Source organism: Cetorhinus maximus, chromosome 27 (genome assembly GCF_964194155.1).
Source record: "Cetorhinus maximus chromosome 27, sCetMax3.hap1.1, whole genome shotgun sequence".
Taxonomy (NCBI): domain Eukaryota; kingdom Metazoa; phylum Chordata; class Chondrichthyes; order Lamniformes; family Cetorhinidae; genus Cetorhinus; species Cetorhinus maximus.
The window spans coordinates 28,758,532-28,781,512 of record NC_135905.1 but is presented as its reverse complement, the minus strand read 5'-3'; the positions used below and the strand labels follow the sequence as shown (position 1 = coordinate 28,781,512).

Below are 22,981 nucleotides of genomic sequence, written 5' to 3'. Positions count from 1 at the left end.
AATGGCATGTGGCTCAGTGTTCCCACAGGGAAACTCTTGTTAGTAGCAACATCAACAAAGAGGCAAGGTCTCTACTGTCTTTTTTAAACTATGGTTTTGCCGGAAACAGGAAATCATTCCATTAAGTGTACAATATTGCTAATGTGGAGGAAACTTGTCCCTAGTTTTAGTAACTAAAGTCTAGTCCAAGACTTTCAATCTATAAACTAACAGTGGCTTAAGCTGAATTCCACAGAAATTTATATTTTTCATGAAAGCCCCTTACAAACCTAAACATCTGATCCCATGCTCATAGCATTTATTTAGGATTGCTTGCTTGCTTTCACAAGTGGTAACAAAAATTGTAAATATTCTTCTTTATACAACCTCAGTCCATCAATGGGAAAGAAACACTTATTTTACTAGACTAGATTCTAATTTAATTCCCTGAGAGTGCAAATGCTTTCTGTTAATCCCTGAAGGTAAGGGTTGCCTTGTACATGGGACATGTCTCCCTCCGGTTTCCGTTCTAACAGAACTACTTCTGTAAAGAGGGTGGGCTAACATCATTACCCAAAAGTGGCACCTTCCTAACTGTTGGTGCTCTCTCCTGCCCTGCTCATCCAGCACTGTGATGTTTAAACAGCAGTGCTCCCACCTAGCCCCAGCTCCTGCTGATGGTTTTAAAATTAGGGGCAGCCAAGCAAGGTAGGTACAAGAAGATTTAAAACTAGCAACAGCAGCCAGGACTGAAGTTGCAGGGTGAGTTTCCATATAAATATCACTGGCTGGAGGAGCAAGACAACAGCTGATAGCAATGCCCTGGTTGAAAGGAGAAGGGATGGAAGGAGGATATATTTCGTCAATGACAGCCAACACACAGGTAAGGATTTTGGTGCATTGATGATGTGGATTAGATTTTCCAATCAGTGTTAAACTGTTTAAAATAAATGGGAAAACAAGATTATACAGTAATTTCAAACATGAGAAAGCAAGAGCACTCCTCTTGTGAATTTATTTTGCTTCAAGCCCAAATCCATTACTATTGTGAATGTTTTAAACTGTGGTTGGCTCAGCGTCTTCTGACAGGACTTCAATGTTCTTCTTTGCAGTTTGTTTGGGATCGTTTAATAGGGAATAAGCTTGTCTTTTATCCTATTACTGATTTTTTTTTTTGACACAAGAGAAAGCCAAGCTAAGACACAGTTGCTGCTATGATATAACCCTGGGCATGTGTAATATCCTCTGTTCCATTTAATGCCATTTTTGGATTATGTTTGTACAGTTTTTTAACCTGCTAATATTAGTGGAATTAAAATACAATGCAAAATAAAAGTCCCAATTTCAATTTGAACAACACTGTTGGCCAAACCATAGGTCATTATTGCTGATGTGGTCAGTGAATACACTTCCTTTTCGTTGTACAGTAAACCAGTGCTTGTGAAATGCTGAGCATTTGACTAGTTCTGTCTGACTTTTCATTCTGCTATAGGTGGCCAATTATGGGGTTGGGGGCCAGTACGAGCCTCATTTTGACTTTGGACGGGTAAGTGCGTTATTGCTGTTTCAGCTCTCTTTTTTCCTCCATCTGTTTCTTTTTTCAGGTGGCTAATTATGGCGTGGGAGGGCAATATGAGCCCCACCATGACTTTGCTCGGGCAAGTTACAACTATTCCAAAACATTCTGCTTTGTATAATGGGATTGCGTGAATAGACTAGCCCTAATGTTGCATGATAAGGCAGCACCTCATTTCCGTCATGGATTCTCATTTGGGGAAAGCACATTGATTGATCAATATATAATTTTTTTAAATCACTGCATGCTGAGTAATGGCTTTACCATCACAAAGTCCAAGAACCAATATAAACAAATTCAGCACGCGCAAAATTCTTTGGTAAGTTAGGGAAGGAATCTTTCCATGAAATTAGGGGAAGGGAAAGAGTGTAGATTGTTGATTTTCTTTTGCTGCAGTAAAGTGGAAATGTCTAGAAGTTCAAATTTAGTATTAGCCATAAAGTTGACATAACTCTTGTTTTATGAGAGTATTTTGATGTGTATTATCAATCCCTGCAGATCAAACCTCTGACTAGAGCAGTACTGAAGGTATATCATTGACACTCCACTGCCTTAGTGATAAACATGTGTGTAGAAAATCTGCAATTTGTCAAGAAGACCTTTGACAATTAAAACCCAAAGCAGTCTGACCAAAGAATGAGATAAATACAGTATTTGACCCTTGCGATCTGCTAAACTTCTCTGTTTATTAAAAGGTTCTTCACAGTTATATTAAGCTTCGATTTCTGATGAGATATTTTTCATGGCTCAGTGATAGATCTTTTATATTGATCAATAAATCCATCCTGTATCAATGCTCACATACGTGATTAATACATTGATAAAGTAAAGCTTGGCTAGAATTCAGGCACTTGCACTATCGTTCCTATGATCTTGCTCGTTTAGGTCTTTTTTTGTTTTGGATGTATATGACTGGGACGTTCTCCCTTAAAACTTCAACACAATACAGGAGCACATTAGTCACATGCTCAGTTCCCATCCCTGTTCTGCGAAAAATGTGTGTAAATTTCAGGCTGCAGATCAGACATTTTGCCGATTTGTTCTGCAGATGTGCCAAGATGTGGCATCTAGAGTATGTGTCAGGGTGCACTAGGTGTACTGTTCTGATATGTTCAGGTAGAAGATTTATTGAGCCCAATATCCTTAGAGGATAAGAGTGACAATATATTATTTTTAATATATTAAGCTATTCTACTGAATAGCTGTGAACATGTTATGGTGGAGAAGAATATTTGTATTGAATTGAAGAAAGTTGTACTCTGAGTGTTTGGTACAATTTCTGAGCTAGAACAAGCATTTAAAAAATATTTAATTGACCTTTTGTGTTATTTGTGATGCAGAAAAAGAATGTGGGTTGATAATTTGTGCGTTAAATATATTTGAAGGAAGATTTCAGAATTATATGGAGCAATTGAGTTTATTTTTTTGAATCGAATGAATATGAAATAGAAAGTAGAGGCAGGAAATTGAGATGGAATTTGCATATTGCAGAGTGAAAGTATCATTTGCTGAAAGTGTGGATGGTATATTTCACAGAAGGAGGCTATTAACATGTAAGTGCTTGTATTTTACACCCCAGCTGTACTAACAGTAAGAGGCTGAAGCTCTGTATAGCCCCCCATTCTCTGTTCTGCTGATTATCTGTTGTGGGCATGAGACTCCTGATGGCAATCTTGTGTATTCCAGTCAGGGGACGCTTCTCTGTCATGTCTCCAAGATAGTGACTTTAGACAGTAAGGCCAATAAACTATTGTGATTGTTGAAGATGCCCATTCTTGGATTGAAATGGAGCTCCTGTGACATGTCTTGAAGGTTTCAGCGTAAGGGAAATGAAAGTGCACAGTTGACTTGACTTGAATGAGAAGTGTGCAAGGAAAAATAATAAGGTTAAAAACAATGCATCCTCATCATTAGGGGAGATTTGGAAACTATGTAGTGTGCTTAGAGGCAGGTAGGATACAAAGGCAGAATCAAACCTCGCTTTAATTTAGTATTGACTGTTACTTGGAAACATACCAGATGTAACACATGGCTAGATTTGGCTTGCTCTGTAATGTGCTACTGGGAAGAATCACAATCACCCACAAATTGAGGTCTGCAAAAAAATTAATGTGCAAACATCTAATTATGCTTATGGAATTGCTTTGTCTGCTGTTAATGTTGGAGGGACGAATCCGTTTGTCAAAGCATTTATGGGTTGGTGCTTCTGTTACAATAACAGAGAAAGGAATTGTACATAAGTGCAATGTCATCATTAATACTGGCACAGTAAAATTTCATGGCCGATGTTACTGACATTGCATCAACAGAAATGTTCTTATTTTTTAAATAGAAAGATGAACCTGATGCATTCAAAGAGTTGGGGACTGGGAACAGGATTGCTACCTGGTTATTTTACGTAAGTAAAATTCATTCTGATACTCACTTGATTTGAACGAGAACAATTAATTCAGCGATTGAATGGCGGAGCAGACTCGATGGGCCGAATGGCCTAATTTCTGCTCCTTTGTCTTATGGCCTTATGGTCTTATGATCTAGTTTGTGTGTTATTTTGGAGTCACAGGATTGAAAATTGTGAGTAAGCTGTCTGTGTTTCAAGCAAGGGTTTGTTTTCCTGTAAAATAGCTGTTGTATGTTCAGTTTGTGCATTTAAAAAAATGTTTTTGGCATTTTAACCAGCTGTGGGAAAGGATTGACCGTTTATTTTAATCTTTTATTTTTCTCCCTCAACCCACCTCACCTGGTGCTGGTTGCACCTTCCCACAGAGGTACTGCTGAGATCAGAAGTTCAGCAGAATCCTACTGCACTGTAGGTGCTTTTATGTTTCAACAGTGCTGCCAGTTTCTTCAAGTGCAAAACTGCATTTAAGATCCTAGGATGGGTCTCTGGAATTCTTGATATGCAGGGAGTTAGTGCTCCAGTGTGAGGACACAAATTGCATCCTTAACTTTCTACAGCATGCATTTCTAGGACATCTTATTATCCCAAGATAGATTTAAGGAAAAGGGATTCAACATCAAGCAAAAGTTTGGTAAGAGGGTTGGGCAATTGATGAGAGGTATAGCTGAAGTATTGCCTTTTTGAAAATGAATATAAGTGAGGCACGCGAGGAGATAAGGACATGAAGGGAATTCCAGAGTGCAGGGGCTGCACAGCTAATAGCTAGATCTGAGTTGGAAGAATATGAGAGTTGGGATGTAGGGCCGGAAGGGATTGTAGAGGTAAGGCAGAGTAAACTTAGGGAGCCCACTGTTGGCACCAGTTGAGGCTACATGTATTTCCTAAAGAGTACAGGCAGAGTCTTAAATTCTGCACTGTGCCCCTAAGAAGTGCCTAAAAGGTTAAATGACTGCTCTCTTGGCCAGGGATTGTTGCTGCTTCGCTCAGTGGTAGCTGGCTCTGTCTCTTGCATGAGGTGTTAAACCAAAGCCCCATCTATTTTGTTATGACGTGGCAGATGATGTGTGCTAGGCGGACCAAATCCACGATGGAGACTTGGTTGCACTATCAAAACGGTTTTGTAATTTGTATTTATTACAAGAAGATGTGTGCATTGAATTCAGAAATAATGAGTCCACCAAAACATTTAGAGATTGTAAAATTAAATTAAAATATCTGTTAACAAAATTTAAAAAATTCAAGAACTTACATAAACTACAATTACTTACTACTATGACAAATCCTAAAATTCCTAATTGACCTGACCCCCAGTTAAATATACACCCCCTTTAAGGCAACAATTCAAAATAGATTTTAGATTTAAAACAAAACCAGCAAGTTAACACAATACCTATGTGACAGTGGAATTCCAAATGGCTTCCCCAACTTCAGCCACTTTACATAGCAGACTTATGCACAAATGGCTGGAAGCTTCTTGAAAGCTGTTTCACGCACTCCTGTTAGACCTTAGAACCATAGAAAAGTTACAGCATAGAAGGAGGCCATTAGGCCCATCTTGTCCATGCTAGCCCGAGGACATCCAGGTGCCCTTTCTAATCCCACCTTCCTGCACCCGGCCCATAGCCCTGCAGTTTACAGCACTTTAGGTGCAGATCCAGGTACTTTTTAAAAGAGTTTAGAGTTTCTGCCTCTACCACCGACTTGGGCAGCGAATTCCAGACACTCACTACCCTCTGCGTAAAAACATTCTTCCTCATGTCCCCCCTACACCTGCCACTTATCTTGAATCTATGTCCCCTGGTTCTAGAATTCTCCATCAAGGGAAACAATTTTATCCTGTCCACTCTATCTATTCCCCTCATCTTACATGGCCCTCTCCTCACATGGCTTTTCATTCTCTTTTATATATGTTTCTTTAATATGTAAATTCTATTGTTCCATATGTCTTTGAAACTGTATTTTCCTCATAATATAAAAACTTTCATTCTGCCACTGTTGTCTTTGGGAAAAATAAACTCAATTCCTTAGCCTTGCATATCTAGCTAGTTGTAAACAGACTAAGATCCCTTTGAAATCCAAACAATCCTTTCATTTATCTAAAATTGCAAATTCCCTTCACACCTTACATGCTAAGCCAGCATCCATGTTTAGTCATTAGCATTTCAAGCACCTTTCTGCACCTAGCTTCTTTTGATGATTTCTAGCTTGCAGTCTACCTGACTCCAAATGTAATTAAATCACACAGACAGACCCAACTATACTCACACCCATAAACCTACTTTACAATGAACCAGAAAAATATTATGAAAATTATTATACTTTTGCCATAGTTTGTTTAGGTGGATAGTGAAAAACTCCATGGTGCTATTTGAAGAACAGAAAGAGCTCTCTTGGTGTTCTGACGAATATTTACCTATCAACCCACCCCAGGAGATAGGGAAAAACAGATTAGCTGATTGTTCATCTAATTTATCAACTTGTGAGCATATTGACTGCCATGTTTATCTACATTACAGCAGTTCACTGCTGTGAAGTGCTTTGGCATATCCTGAGGACTTGAAAGGAGCTATGTAAATGCAACTTCGTTCTTCTTTCAAGACAACAGGGGAGCATACTCTAGAATTGAAGAGAGGACGCACCAATTTGACATCCATCAGTGTCAGGCAGGCTTTAATCTAGCCTCCAGCCTAGTAGTTAGATGACTAGTATTTTTCATATGGCATTTAATAACTTTAAGGCAGCAAGAATGTGCACTTTGACACACAGTAACCTGTAACACATTAGACGCACACACACATTTTGTATCCTTTCAACTTCTTAGAAGTAAACTTGCTAAGACCTCCAGGCAAAATTTACTGTGAATTGTGCAAGGTCAGGTAATTTAAATTCAGTGTTTGGCAATAAAGCTCATTTTGAGTAGCAGTTGAAACCTAGTGTTACAGGCCCCTTCATCAAACGCAGAACCAGGTACAAAGCATCATGCCTTGCTTGTTTCTTTTTTTGAGTGTGAAAGTGGGGGTAAGGGAGGAAAATAGATAACGTGGTATATGTGCAACATATGGCTTTCAGCCTAAAGAGCCATGGTCGGGTATCATTTCTTAATGAATGCGATTAGAGGTTGGGGGGCATGGGACAGTGGGACCAGAGCAGGCAGATACATTTCAGTCCTCATTCTGTAATTATATTGTTATTTCATAGAGGACACGTCAAGTGATCCTGATGCTTTAAGAAATATCAGACATCTGAGATGGAGATAGCATTTTGGCTGTTCATTAGATTTTATTTGTGGCTTGACGCTAATTATACAATCTGTTAAATATCTTTCATTGAATTTGGTGCTGTTCAGGAGATATTTTCTGTAGTCATTATGCTCTAACTTTGATTTTATTCTGCTAGATGAGTGATGTAGCAGCCGGAGGAGCCACAGTCTTTCCTGAAGTAGGAGCAGCAGTGTGGCCACAGAAGGTATTAGATTTGATTTCTATCTCTCCTTCCACAATCCAATGCTTGCATGCACACAGCCACACTCTCTCCTGAGCACGTTCTCAATCACTTGGACACTGTTCCTCTTCCTTGCACTTAATTCTGTTGCACCATTTGAGGTCTGTCTTGTTTTCTGCCCTGCCTTCACCACCCTTGACTGTTTAACTCAATGTTATCCAAATGAGATGAGTAGAATTTTGGATTTGTATAATTAAAGGGAACCTTTATAACGGGTTCCAAAAGGCAAATTTCTGAATGGACCTATAGCAAACAAATTGAGGCCTTTTGACCCTCCAATTAATATCTGATGCTTCTAAAATGAAGCAATAATATTGTAACATTTTGTAAACATTAAGAACTGATGCAATCTTAATTCATTAATAATCTGGAATGTAGTCTCTAATGGTGACCATGAACCATTGTCGACTGTTGTAGAAACCCATCTGGCCCACTAATGTCCTTTAGGGAAGGGAATATGCTAGTCTACAAGTGACTCCAACCCACTGCTGTCTGGAATGGTGTGGCAAGCCACTTGGCTCAAGGGCAATTAGAGATGGGCAACAAATGCTGGCCTCCCCAGTGACACCCAAATGCCATGAAAGAATTTTTTAAAATCACAGTAAGCTCAGAGAGGAAAACTGTCACAGTGAAAGAGGTACTGGTTTGGACTACAATTCTTGTAGCACTGATGAAAGGAACTATGTTGAAAAATAACCTGACCATGGCATTAAGGAACAGAGCACATAGCAGGATGATAACGGAGTGTTTGGGCTTAGATTTATAATGTATTTTTCCAAATGATGAGCTTGTATTCTTATCCAGGCCATTGGAGGGCTGGTGTGGGGGAAGCATTGGTGAACCAGTTAAACTTTCTTCTCAACCCTACTCATTATCACATCATGATTGGCAAAGATGTGGCATTGTGTGAACTAAGCCAAGAAAATCATGCTTTATTCAAGGTACAAAGAGTTGGAGAGCATGAGGTGGCATTTTCATCTCTTGAGTCAGCAGGTTGAGAGTTCAAATTCCAGGTCAGAACTTGGGCACGTAGTGGAAGCAGCACTGAAGGAGTGCAGCATTATCAGAGGCATTGCCTTTCAGCTGAGATACTTAACCAGTGCTCACCTGCCTGGTCTGGTGAATGCAAAGCCTATTCGAAGAGGAAGGACCAGGGGATGTCTCCCAAAATCCTGGTTAACAGTTGTGCCCCAACCAACACCCAACAAACAGATAATCTGGTCACTCATCTCACTGCTGTTTGTGGAACCTTGCTTGCACACACTGGTTGTTGCATTTGCCTACATCACAATAGTGACCAGGCTTGGTATTTAATTTATAGGCTTTGGACTGTCCTGAGGATGTGAAAAATGCTATACAAAAGTAAATTTAGTTCTCCCTTAAGTAAGGGGCAACATCAGAGGAAGTAATATGGAGAGAGAATGAGGAACATTCAAGGGAGCTTTGAATACATAACTGTTCTTGCAATGCAATGTTTGGCTGACCTTTAATTAGCACATTTGATGTCAGTTGGAACTGCTCTTCTAGCACTAAAATAATTCCCTTTTTTACCAGTTTGTGTTTTTTGGTTTTTTAAGCGTGCACTGGGTATTTAAACATAAATAGAAAAGAAAGACTTGCATTTATTTAGAGGCTTCAATCATCTCAAACTTTCCAAAGGAATTTATCTATAAAGAACCAACCTGAAGTGCAGTGGCTATTAATGGAGCAGGAAATGGAGGCATTTTGCAGACAACAATGGAATGAATGGCCAGTTCATGCTGTTGATGGTGACATTTGTTGAGAAAGATGCCGGGAAACTCTCTCTTCTTTGAATGGCACCATGGAATCTTTAACATTCATGTGATCCACTGCAGCAGGCAGAGGTTTAGTTTGGCATCTAACTCAAATCTCCACTAATGGTGCACACCCTCAGAAGTGCAGGCAAGTGTGAGCCCAGATATAATTGATGCCGTTTGTTTGTGGTGGAGACGTTCCCCCCTTAGTCATTCCTGCTTCGTTATTTAAAAAGAGCAAGGCAATCTTCACAGATCATTAAACTGACACTGGTGCTGCAAGTGTGTCGAGAAATGATTTGTGCTTTGTTGCAGTCCTGATACTGCTGATCTTTTCTTCATGGAAAACTAATCAAAATCCAGACCAATCTGCTTAATTTGCTCACTCAGTCAAAAATTGGATGTGATTTTTATCAAAACAATGCAAGAGTGTGAAGTCCAGGTGGGGCTCATTCTATCTTGATTTCAAGATTGTTTAAAGAATTCGTCAGCTACCCTTCACAAGTGTATTCAGCACAATCTGTAGTCATTCTTTTAGACCATTGTTGTGCTCACAGTGTATGTTAGTCAGTTCATTTGCTTTTAATGTTGTGACACTTTTGGGTGCTTATATTGCAGGGCTCGGCAGTATTTTGGTACAACCTTTTTCCCAGTGGGGAAGGTGATTACAGCACCCGGCATGCAGCTTGTCCAGTATTAGTTGGAAACAAATGGGGTGAGTATGCTTCACATCAATTTTGGAGGAGCTGGGCTGAGTGTTAGCCACATATATTATGCTGCATAATTATCAAAGGTTATTCTGCCGTTCTGAATAATTCCCAAGTTTTACTGTATATTTAAAAGTAATAGTGGGAACTCGACAGGGGACTGTGAAACACTGCACATACTTTACACCACAGTCATTTCCTTTAAAACACATGGCATAACACTGTTATCAACTATTTTGTCAAAGGCCACATACCCCAGCAGTCTTTTTCTCTAGAATCACAAAATCTTGCATTTAAGTAGTGTCTTTAACATAGAAAAACATCAAAGGCATCTCAAGGAGGTGTTGTACAAAAAGCAGGACTGTTATGACACAGCAGTTGGTAAAGGTTGAGTTGTTAAATTCTCAGAGTGAAACTTGAACAACTGTCATAACCTATATTTTCGATTGGTATGTTTGAGATGCAGCTCTGAATTCAGGAAAAGACCACCGAGCCTCAAGAGGTTTTTATATAAAACTAAATTAAACATTTATTAAGTTAACAAATTAAACACATACACGTCTAAAATTACTACCATAACTTTTAAACAAATCCCCAAATTAATCACTCTCAGTTAAATCTTCACCAAGGCAACAATAACCCATAGACTTTAAATAGACATCAGGCAAAGCACATTCGACCTTACGAATTCAAAAACTTTGCAATTTGGTTCCTTTGCACAATTGTAGGCTTAGAGCATGGTTAAACCTTACATGCTTCTGCCTTATACATACAAACTCCTTTCTGTTTATGCCTCGCTTCCCCTTTGAATGTAAATTTTCATTGTATTACTGGGTTTTTTAATTTTACCTCTCCTAACAATAATCCTTTCATTCCACCAATTTTATTAGTAATATAAACACATTGCTTGGCACCTCCCAGCTAGGTGCAAGATTTCACCCATTCTTTTGAATGGTTTATTTAAAAATGCAAATTTTCTTTTCCTTTTCCTCCTTTTTATCTAATTAACATCTCAAAACTACTATACATCAAAGCACCCAGACTAGCTGGGTTTAATCCAATTAAGAGACACACACACACACACACACACACACACACAATAGACACAGACCCTACTACAATTACAGTTTAAAAATAATTTCCAATAACATTATAGACATTAATATCTCTTCATGACAAGGACATTGAGCCAAAAAAAGGGGCAGAGAGTTAAAGGGGCTTAGGAAAGAAATTCCAGAACATGGGGCAAATGGAGGGAGGCAGCTCAAGAGGAACAAGTTAGTGTTGGAGTTGGAGGAACAGGGTGTGGTAGGGCTAGGGGTGGTCACCAAGCCAGGAAGATGCAAGGTTATAGAGGATTTTAAACAATTTCGCTCATGGTCCCACAGCACCTCAATGTAGGTCAGTAAGGACAAGAATGATAAGCGAGTGGATCAGGGTATGGACAACAAGAGTTTTTGAATGAGCTGACTGTGACAAAAAGGGAAGGAAACAGGGTCAAGAGAAATAAAAAGGGAGGTAGAAGTAATGGGGTTGAATCTGAAGCAGCAGCTCGTGAATATTGTATCATAGACTGCCAAGTTGAAGTTCAGTGCCTACAGTTTCCCCAGAGCTCCTGGTTTCAGTCATCACACTGTAACCAGTTTTCAAGTACATGCCAGGCATTTTGAACAGAAGGAAGAAACAGAAGATTAAAGGCCATGTATTTTTTTATATATCGATGGTATGCTGTTGGCTGTTTGTACACAGGACAGTAGCAAAAAAACAGTGAGCTCCCTGCCTCAGAGAGCATACTGGAACCTGACATTTCCTGGGTCACAAAAATAGGTCATTGGAACCATTGCGGTTGGTCCATTTTGGCCCCACAATCACCTGTGATACGTTGGGAAATGTAAAAATGCCAATTTCTCCTAATCTCTCCCTCTTATATTCTGACGATTTTAAACTCTTACCCATTCACTCACTCAGTGACCCGTAGAATCTTTTCTTAATCCCTATTTGCCATTTCAGAGCCTCTTTTAATTGCGAATAGGTCTCCACTAAGCTTTTTCTCTTCTAGTAAAGAGGTGTCCCAGTTTCTCCTGTCGATCCTGATAGGTTTTAGTTATCACTGTGGTGAATCTCTTATACACTCTCTCCAACCAGAAAATATTGCAGGGCTAAGGGGAGAAAACAGGGGAGTGGGACTAGCTGAGTTGCTCTTGCAGAGAGCCTGCATGGACATGACAGGCCAAATGGCCTCCTTCTACAGTACAAATATTCTTTTATTCTATTTGATATCTTTACTAAAGTATGGCTTCCAAAACTGGAAGCAGTATTCTAACTGTGGCCTAAGCAGTTACTTTTATACTCTATTCCCCATATATAAAATAAAGGGCTGCATATGTTTCGTTTAAATCAATTTTAGCAACTTGTAAGTGTCTGTCTGAATAACTGCACCCCCCCGCCCCCACCCCTAGTGTCCTTGTTCTTCCAATTCTTTTATGGTTTTACATTTCCTTATTTTTCCTTCAAAAGTTTAGCGCCTTGCATTTATCTGCATTCAATTTTAGCTGACATCTATCTATCTGCCCAATCTATTAACCTGTACTTGGCTTCTTCAAGTTGCTTACAACCCTTGTCACAGTAGGTCATGCTCCCTGTTTTTGTGTTGTCTGCAAATGTTGATTGCTTTGCTTCCCCACAACCCCCCCCCCGACTCCACCGCCCAAACCAGAATCCAGGTCAATGTATTGTCGACCACCTGGAAGATAGGAAAACAGCCCAGCCTGTCAACATCCCACAGCTGGACCAGCCATGAATTATGAACCATAGGCAAATATAGTAGCAGCTCTGTCAAGGGCTACTGTACACCTGGAGTGAACACCTTTTAAAATATGCTGCAAAGGATTCACCCAGTGTTGTATCCTTTAGAATACACTGTACAGTGTGTAAGTGAAAATGTACTCAGACGACTTACCACTAAGATAAAATTCTTCAAATAAATGAAAGCAAATTCACATTTTTTGAATAGTTTTGTGGTTTCTAAGATTAACATGAGGCAAAAATACACCCTAGGTGTATAACCATTCCTCTGTCACCTTCCTTATATAAATTGCAGCCTTTAAGAGTGAGAACAATTCAGTGACTTGTTCATGAGGTAATTATGAAACATCTCCTCAAGTCAAATTCTGTATTTCATATTTCCCAACTGAGTATTCTGTTCGTACTTGTCTCCCATATGTTCATGGATGAAAAGCTAAAAAGAAGGATTAGATTATCAAATGTTTAATGGAATTATTGTTTACATGTGTTTTTTTTAAATTGCATCATGTGTGAATGAACTATCAGGCAACAGAAACATCATATCAGTGGCTGCAGCTAGATAGCAAACCACTAAGTTGTCTGGGGATGGGAAATAAATGCTGGCCTTGCCTACATCTCATGAATGAATAATTTTTTTTACAAAATGACAAGTGAGCCCTCATTGAATAAGTTTAACAAAACTGCATTTTGGGTTTTGAACTTTCTGCTTTGTGTTTTTTTTTTAAAAAGGGGCCTCACTACATGAATTATTGGGCCACACACTAAACCTTTATTTATAAAGGCTGTTTTAGAGTTATCTACACATATCGCTACTTGTTTGTAGATTTTTAATAGAGCCTATAATGATGGGATGAACAGAGGTAATTTGTCCCATGAGGGTGGGTCTGATTTGCTGGAGCAGTGAGGAAATGGGCAGTATGTTTACTGACATGTGTCCAATTGGCTGTTTTTCAGTGTCAAATAAATGGATCCATGAACGTGGGCAGGAATTCCGAAGAAGATGTAACTTGTCGGAGTTTGATTGATATGCCCTACAGTGTATGTGAATTATCCTCCCCGTGTCCACACCACTTACACTACAGCTCAGTTACTGTTTAGACTCAACATTGTTCACTGTTTTTGCCCCACCACCCCGCCAAGAGTTAGCCCGACTTGAAGACCTTTCTGTTCACCACCATAACGAAAACCTGAGCAGAAAGGTTCATGTTTTATAACCCTTTCCGTTGACAGGTTTGATTCAAGCAGGCCAGGCCGGTTACAAGACTGGAAATGTTTCTTGCATTCATTAAACCTTCCACTTAAAACTGTATTTCTCCTTGGTCCTTGGAGGAAAAAAATAATTTTGCTAAAGATACTCGGCTCCTTTCAACAAATTGATTTCTAAGGGGTGATTTCACAATCCTGAGATTCCAATGTGAAGCTGCACCCTCAGCAAGCATGAGATCATTGCTGAGAGCAAAGATTGTGCAGCCATGCCTCGGGAGTATGCTTTCTTTGGGCACCTGTGGCATCGTGTGGCTTTCAGGAATAATTCTATTTGAAACTGCTTCTCAGAATTTGGTCTGCTCTTACGAAATGCATCACTCACTGAAGGAGCAGGGCTTTTGCTTCACAAGGTATCCTGGTTAATCAAGTGTTTTCCAAACTTGAGTTTTTGTAGTTATGTTTGCTAGATTAGTGTACATACAATGATGTAGATGGGGCCTCTGAAGTCACACGGTTCACTGAAAAGCCCCAGTGTTGGATTTAGCAGTACCTAATTCCTTTTTGTTAAATGTAAGAAAATCATCTGAATCTTGAAGCTTTTCAAGAAACTGTTGAGCACTCCAATGAATCATTGATTTAGGGGTATTTTTTTTGAAGAAAAGGTAATGTCGGAGATTTTCAGTTTCACACTTAGGGAGATAGCTGAGCAATTATTTATTTAAATAAGGTGGCTGTACTTGTACTGCATTCCACCATATGTTTGAGTATACCAGTGATATATGTGTGGTATACTCAAGAATGCAAGACTTGATGCAGTTTTGCACAGAATGCTACATCACTGCTAACATTTGCTCTCTCCATGTGATTCATTGTCACTTATTGCTGCTCTTTCTAACTGTTCACCACCACCTCCAGCATAACCCATTGAAACATGTGAATTGTGTCGTGTGACAATGTCAATTTGTTATTCCAACACCAAGAATCAGTTGGGTCCTCAGCATGAGTGTGCCTATGCTTTAAGCATCTTTGAAATCATTCAGTAAAGATGTGATCATTGTGTACTTACTAGAAATACTGATTTGTTACTGGATATGTATCTTTTTTCTGTGTTTTTTTTTAAATATACATTTCACAAGCATTGTTGCTCCTCTTCCTCTCTTTCCTAGTTTACCCAGATAATCATGTTTTAAAAGGAACAGCCACTGGGTAAACTTTTTAAATAAACAAGTGTGAAGAAGAATGAAAATTAGAACTTCTAAACTGTGAAAGGTTTAAGAAGAACTGGTTGGGGGTGGGGGGGGCAAGAATAGAATGACGGAATAGCGTAAATGCAACAATCAAGTTCCCAGGTGAATCTTTTTCAAAGGAAAAGCGTTTATTCTGTACTGTCAATTGGAGAAATGTGTATTTATATATCTTTTATTTTAAAATAAAATCAGCCTTTATCTCGGTTTTCTTAAAATACCATTTTCTTTATTGTCTTATTTTGTCCTTGGTGACGTGGGTCCAGCTCAGCACACCACATAAACTGCTGCTTTAGGAATGAAACACAATCCAGAGCTGCTTGATCCAAGTGAGGTGGGTGCCAAACCTGCCAGGTGGACAGGATGTGAGAGGGAAAGCAACTGGATTCATACAGGGAGCAGCACACAAGCTGATGTCTCACAGTTAACTTTTAAAAGTAGGAAATAGTCCGTTTAAAATCAGCACAATTTCTTCACCTTTTACTTTTAAAAAAAACCAACTCATTTGATTTTACTCCTGGGTTAGACGCTCAGTGCAGCAACAGGAGAACTGTCGGTGCCAAGGAGAAGTCCCAAGGTGAGGAAAAGACGGTTCCAGATTCCGACCTTATACGGGCAGGAGGGCCCACGGTCAGATTGTCCAACTGCCGCTAAATTTCTCCCCGAATGCTCACATCAAGAAAGTGGCAGTCTGCAGGTTTGAGAGTTGCCACGAGTCTTGACTTGTCTCTTTGAAAGGACCAAGAAATACTCCAGGAGAAGGTAGCCGCCAATCCAGGAGTAGACAGTTCCCGTTTTTGTCCGAGCAAATGGCTCCTTTTGGAAACAAAAGACTTTTTTTTTCCTCCTGTATTTTACCCGAACTCCCTATGGACCTGGTATGGTGTTCCCAAGTGGTTTATGGTACAGTGGCTGTGGATTGATCCACTGTACAAAGACCCATCAAATGAGTGAAGTAAACCTTGCAGGTGCCAACAAACTATTGCAACTGTGCAGACTGCCCTGTCCCATCAATTTAGTCCAGGCTCCTTGCTGATTTTGAGCACACCTGGGTCCTGCTCTATCTCTCCTGTCAATGAAGAGGAGTCACTGGAATTTTGACTCCATACATTTACAGGTTATTTTCCTACCTGCGCTCCCTCCCTCCTTCCCTTGAAATGCAGTTGAGGGTTTTTTTGAAGTGAGAAAAGTTGCCGAGTGAGTGTTGTCTAAAAGATAGATGTGTGTTTCGTTTTCTCACATTCTAGAACACTAACCAAGTGTTGCCCCTGCACATCTGAATTCAGTGTCTTCTCTCACAAATTTATTTTCCTTTCTGTTGCACTTGAATAAAGTTCTCAATAAAGTATCACTGCAGAGGTGACGTTTTCCCTTTTAGTTTTCTGAGTTTTTTTTTATTGACCCTTGAGCACATTGAGCTGCTACTTTTGACAAATAGACTTTTCATTTTGCGTTTTGAACAGCTCTAGGGGAAGCTCTATAAACTTAAAGTGCAGAGGTTGTAAAAATGCAGCGAGTTGTAACTGCTGAGTCTCACATTCCTGGGAATTTGGAATTGATCATTTGGACAGATAGCGTGTGGATAGGGCTGTGTACCAAGGAATGGAACAAAAAAAAGGTTTACTTTGATCTTAGCCAGATTATTTTGCTATAACTTGAACAAAGTATTACTAGCTTAAATTGCAACGTGGCCCACTTGATGACAGTAACAATTTTTATTTTTTTTAAACTTGCATAATTTTCTCCAGATTGATGCTAACCTCTATCAGAAGGAACATCCTAGCTCACATATCTTCAAGAGTGGCATCCATGACACTCCTCTTTCGAGACCTACATTGGATAGTACAGCTTGCACAGTAAGTGTGGCAGCCATCAGTGGTGCTGATGTCCACTTAAACCTGATCTGGAATTAATTGCTAGGAAATTAATTAAAGCAGCAGGTTTTGGCTACTGACTTGCACAGAAATTCCAGCCTCCTCTATGTATTGTTTCCACCTGCCCCTTGTAGATGCAATGGGCTTGATGTATTAACTATTAATCATGGACAAAGCCATTTAACCCATCTAATTCCAGTGGGCTGGCAGTCTATCCTGCCTTTTAAGCAAATCTATTACTACACACCTCAGAAGGGGGCTGTCTGCAGGGTTGAGAGTTGCCACGAGTCCTGTCTTCTCCCTTTGACAAGGCATAACCATATACTCCAAAGATCAAGATGGAGGAAATTCACCAATTTTGCATTGTGAAACAACACAAGCGGCATAGCAACAATAAATCACAATTTATTAATTGGAGTGGAAAGTAATTGCAGTGGTCAGTTCTCCACTTCTAACTGTGTTCATACAGCCTGCAGAGCTCCTGACACAGAACATTTAAGCCTTGGCTGCACCCTAAAGAAAAACCCCTGTTTATATAGCACCTTAACACACGCTCAAAAGTTTTCAAAGCACATCGTATACTATAAATTATTCTCTATCTTTCAGCTAAGGTGTTAAATCAAGGCCTCGTCTGCCTTCTTAGATGGGCATAAAAGATCCCTTGCCACTATTTAAAGAAGAGCAGGATTTCTCCTGGCATCATTGACAACATTTATCTTTCAAAAATGCCACCAGGAACACACTAGCTGGTCATTCAGTTCATTGTTTATGGGACCTTGCTGTGTGTCAATTGGCTACAACTCTGCCATCAAACAAACAACAATGACTGCTCTTCAAAAGAAGGTTCTCGGCTGTATGTGAAGTACTTTTGGAGTGTCCCGACGAATGTACATGTTGCTACGTGAATCCAAGTTTGTTCCTATTTATTCAACTGTGAGACTTATGTAGATAAAGACAGCAGCCATTGTGCACAAGGCACAAAACCACAATCATCAGTTGGATAACTTGGTAAATCAGTTCTTGCTGAGGGGGGAAATTGTTCAGGGCATTTCTTTGGATCATGTGATGGGATCCAGGATAGCTAATTAACCTGCGGTGCCTCGATTAAACATCTAATCCAAAATGTAGCACTCCTACAGAAGCCTGGGACTGGTGAACAAATCCATGTGACAGAGTTTGAACCAACAACCATCTGATGTGGGGGCAAAAAATGCCACCAATTGAGTGAAATCAATTAGGCCAATGGGTTGTAATGCTGAAAAATTTAACAGGATGGCAAGGCAATGGAGGGGTGGGGGGGTGGGGGGAGTAGAATTGAAGAGGGAAGGAGAAAACTACTATTTCTTAGGTTAGTCAACTGCAAAATCCTTTGCATCATTTTTATTTTACGAGTATGGAACTGTGATTATTTTTCTTTTCCCTCCCCATTCCCAAGGGAATTCTGCCACCCTCAAAAGGCTATACGCAGCTTAAATAATGCTGGTATCAAAGTCCAGTGTAATACTTCCCCTGCTGTGCTGTTCACCATGACAAACTGCAGATGGAGCCTGCATAAACGGAAGATCCCAGTAAGGTTGCCAACCCTCCAGGAAATGTAGGTCAATCGCCAGGATTGATGTCTGCAAACCTCGGGAACAATCATTGGGACATTAAAAAAGATTGATTTTTGTTTTGTCATTTTTTTTTTGAACATTTCTCTTTACCAGATAGAAATATTGAAAACGAGGGGAGGGGGTGGTGGATGAAGGTTGTTCTAGCATCATCCAATCGGGTAAGGTGCCTTTTCGCTTCCCAATTGGCATAGGAAGGCAGTGGGTTACAAATTCGATGTGTTGGGTACCTAATGGCTGGAGTGTGGGGGCAAACCATGTGATGAAATCTCCAGGAATATATTTAATCATAGTTGACAACCCTAGATCCCAGCCTCTGTCTTTAGCAGTGTCCACTCCTGATCTTCTATGATTTGATTACAAAATTACTGTCCTAGTCTTCAAAACCTTCCCGCTCCAAAATCATTGCACCCTCTAATCTTTGTATTTTCTCTCCCTCCCTATCCACTTTACGTTAGTGATAGAATCTTTTTGTTCACATGAACATATCACTTTGAAATGCTCCTTTATGCTCGTTGCATGTCACATCTCCCCACCTCCTCAAAGTTTGCTCTTAACAATGCTTTCAAACACCAATTTCCCAACCTCGCGCCTGCTTCTTCTTTGATGCCCAACAGATCTCCGTGTAAACAGCCCTGAGATGTTTTAGGGCACATTAATGTATATTGTTGACTTCAAATTTTAATGATCTCTGCTAAATTTACTGACAATTTTCTTTTAAATCATTTAAAATCACTTACGTTTATACAGGCACTCACAACCTCAGGATATCCCAAAGTGTTTCATAGTCAATGAATTACTTGCTGAAGTGTAGTCACTGTTGTAACACAGGAAACATTGCGGGTGGTAATACCTAATCCGGCATTACTCACATAGTGAAAAATCCTGAATCCAACCTCAATTCTGCCATCAAGTGGAGACCAGGTGCACTGATTGGGGATGGGAAGGTTAAGGTGAGTTGGAGTCCCCATTATCTTAATTGCTACCACTGCAAATAGAATTTTGCTAACATGCGCATGCCTGTCAAAGGTCAATTTTACTAGGTGGTTGAAATATAAGTTTCAACCTACAGCTGTATTTTATATTCACTTTCATACCCTGCAATGAACAACAACTAAACTGATTGAAACTTAAAAATACAAAGTCCTTTCAGGTATTCTTGTTTTACAAAGTGCATGTCCTATTTGTTATTTTATCCTCTTAATTTGGGTTAGAGCCTGCAAGTAGCTCCCCTGGCCCTACCACAAGCTCTTTTCATGGGGATTCCTGAGAGTTAATGGACAAAGGGGAGACATTCATCAGTTTGGGCTGGATTCAAGCACAAATCCCAGAGGTGGAAAGATTGTGTGCCGTATCCCCATCGCAGACCCAGTGAACAATGGAGACCTGAGACAGCCAAGCACTGATCTCAATGAGAGATTTGGATTGCATCATTAGTCCAAGTGATTTGAGCTGCATCAGACAAATCCCAACAATCTCTACTTGCAGTTCAGAGACCAAGATTCCTGAGCAACAGTTAATGCCGAGCTTTAACAATGTGGCTTTCACATGGTAAAACGTCCCAAGGAGTGTTCCCAAACAAAATTTGACACCAAGTCACATAAAGTATTGGGGCAGGCAACCAAAAACTTGGCAAAGGTTCAGGTTTAAAGCAGAATCTTAACAGAGGAGAGAGAGGCAGAGACATTTAGAGGAAGTCCAGAGCTGAAGGCACTGCTAGCGATGAAATTGGTAGATGCACATGAGTCCAGAATTGGAGGAGCACAGTGGTCTTGGAAGGTGTAGGTCTAGAGGAGGTTACAGAGATAGCTTATCATAAGCTGTCATCTAAAGCTCAAATTCAGGTTACTGCCTTGGGATCTCTCCTGATTTGATCAAACTCTGCAACATAACTTCAGTTGGGAGAATAGTTAATTTTTGACAGCAGTCACTGTGGTAGCAAACAATGGGAAGGACGCTCATATGTAGAAAGCAGTCCTTGTGTCATTAGTGCACGAGAAGTCTTACCAGGTTTATGTGAAATTTAGCTATTGCAATGGAAGTGCTAACCCATTTCCAATCAATGCTATTGGTGATTTCTAAATTCTGATGTTAAGGCATATCACTAACATGACTGAAGAGTTAACAATTGTGACGTAATTACTGCAAGGTTATCCAATGATCATGGACATATTGCCAGGAAAGCAATGCTATCAGAATGTGTTAACAGTCAATATACAAACCTTATTACTTATAATGGAAATAATGAGGTTTGATACATGGTACTGTAGCATAGGGAAAATAACTTTTCTAATTGATTCAGTTTCAGTGGCTGCATGTTTCTTTCTATATTCTAATTTCTCTGCGTGACAAAGATCTTCTAACTCTCCCTTTGAAATTTTCATGCTAATTCTGGGCTTATTTATCACTTTATAATTTTGAACACTTCGAACATTCCTCGACAATTTCCCAAAATTCCTTCTGCTCCAGTGGTTACAGTCCAATGATCTTAAATATCTCATAGTGACTAGATACTCTTATCTCAAATATTATTGGAGTTAACCTAAGCTGCATACTCTCTGTAGCTTCAATATCCTTTCTAAAACACAGTGTGTAAAATTGCCTAAAAGTGTTTGATTTGAGGCCTAACTATTGACTTATACAAGATGATGGTGAAAATGTCCTTCTCTCCCATGACCATTTATATAAAGCACAGAATCCAATGTATATCTTTTCTGGAACATTGTCCATTCTAGAGTGTACAGCAATTAAACTAACCCTGTTTAGTTCCAAAGTTGCTGTTGATTTTGGCTTAACGACATCTGTACTCACTGTGATAGGGCATTTCTGTAAAATGGAAAAGCAGCAGGGTGCAAATTCCATTGATCTTTTTGTTTGCAAGTGCTGACTGGGTGCCTTACCTTTTAGAACTGTGCTTATCAGGCGATGCTGTTCATACAGTAGGTACTAAGGTTTACATTAGGGATAAGAATGCTTCAAAATTCATAAAGGTAGTATCTGGGGATGACCCCATATGCATTCATTTTCAAACATCACAAACCTTCTTGGGCAAAACCTTCCAAATTCTCAATCTCCACCATCTAGGCAGAAAAGAGCAGTAGGCCCATGGGAGCACCACCACCTCTAAGTCACGCACTGACCAGTCTGACGTATCATTGTTCCTTCATCGTCACAGAGTCAAAACCTTGGAACTCTCTCTATAACAGCACTGTGGGAGCACACCTTCACCAGGTGGATTGCAGCAGTTCAAAAAGAGTGCGGATCACCACCATCTTCTCTAGGGGCCACTCCGAGATGAGCAATTACACGGGACTTGCCTGCGACACCCACATCCTGAGAACTATTTTTTTAAGGTGATAGTTCCTCAGTAGACTTTGTTGCAAAGTGATAGGAAGCAATCCTCATTGCACACAAGTTCTGATTTCACTTTATGTTGAAATGCTAAGCAAATGGGTTACACTGAGTTGTTCTCATACAGCTTCTTAAACCCAGTCAAAAAGCAGCACTAAGGTAAAGCTGGGAAGATACCAATATAGATTCCAGACATGAAAACCTGTAGCAGTGATCATTACATCACTTGGTTAGAATCTGTTTACCATGTTAACGGCAGTCGAGGAAGGTAGGAAAGCAAGGTCCAACCCTGGCCACATCAGTTAGGCTGCATAGGAGGAGAGAAGTGAATTGGGTTCCAAGTCAAGGAGTTCAAGACTGCTGGCATTGTGACAATAGGTGTTCCTTATCCAGAGCCTGAAATTGATTCATTAAAGGCTTCCTAATCAATGGGTACTGATTGGTTTTTCTTTCAAACTATGGCCTTAGCATTTCACCACACCTTTGCACTTTGCTTGCCCAGTCAGTCACGTCCTCTTAGTCACAGCCTGAGCAACTGAGTGTAATATTAAAATCAACCATCCAGGGCAATGCAATCACTTGAGGTATTGCCACAATGCTACTGTTGGGCATCTAACATTGCTTAAAAACTTAATTTACAAATACAGACACTGCCATGATAATGTTCACACTGCTGCAGCAATTCAATATTATAATTGCTCACTTGTTCTATTGGTTTCCCTATCCTATATAAACCTTCCCTCCAGGGAAGTGCTTCAATAACACTAGTTTATATGTGTTCATTAGGATACCCAGAAATTGGCACCTGCCTAGCATCAATTGAAATCCCATGTTGCAGATGCCTGAGCCAAGAATAATGAGCCACCTCGAACATTTCCCGTCTGAAGTACCTGTGGATCAATAATTGAGTCAGTTCCACTCATTGAGTTTCACATTATTTCATGGAGCCACA

At 39.9% G+C, this 22,981-nt stretch overlaps 1 protein-coding gene across 1 annotated transcript in view; it reads left to right on the top strand.

The window, feature by feature from the left end:
- The window catches only part of p4ha1b (prolyl 4-hydroxylase, alpha polypeptide I b), a 91,711-nt gene extending 76,296 nt beyond the window's left edge, over positions 1–15,415 (top strand). Inside the window, exon 15 of the mRNA XM_078530972.1 lies at positions 13,699–15,415. Within this exon, the coding sequence (XP_078387098.1) occupies positions 13,699–13,769 (71 nt within the window). The 3' untranslated portion in view covers positions 13,770–15,415. The remainder of the gene's footprint in view (positions 1–13,698) is intronic.
- The last annotated feature ends 7,566 nt before the right edge of the window (positions 15,416–22,981 follow it).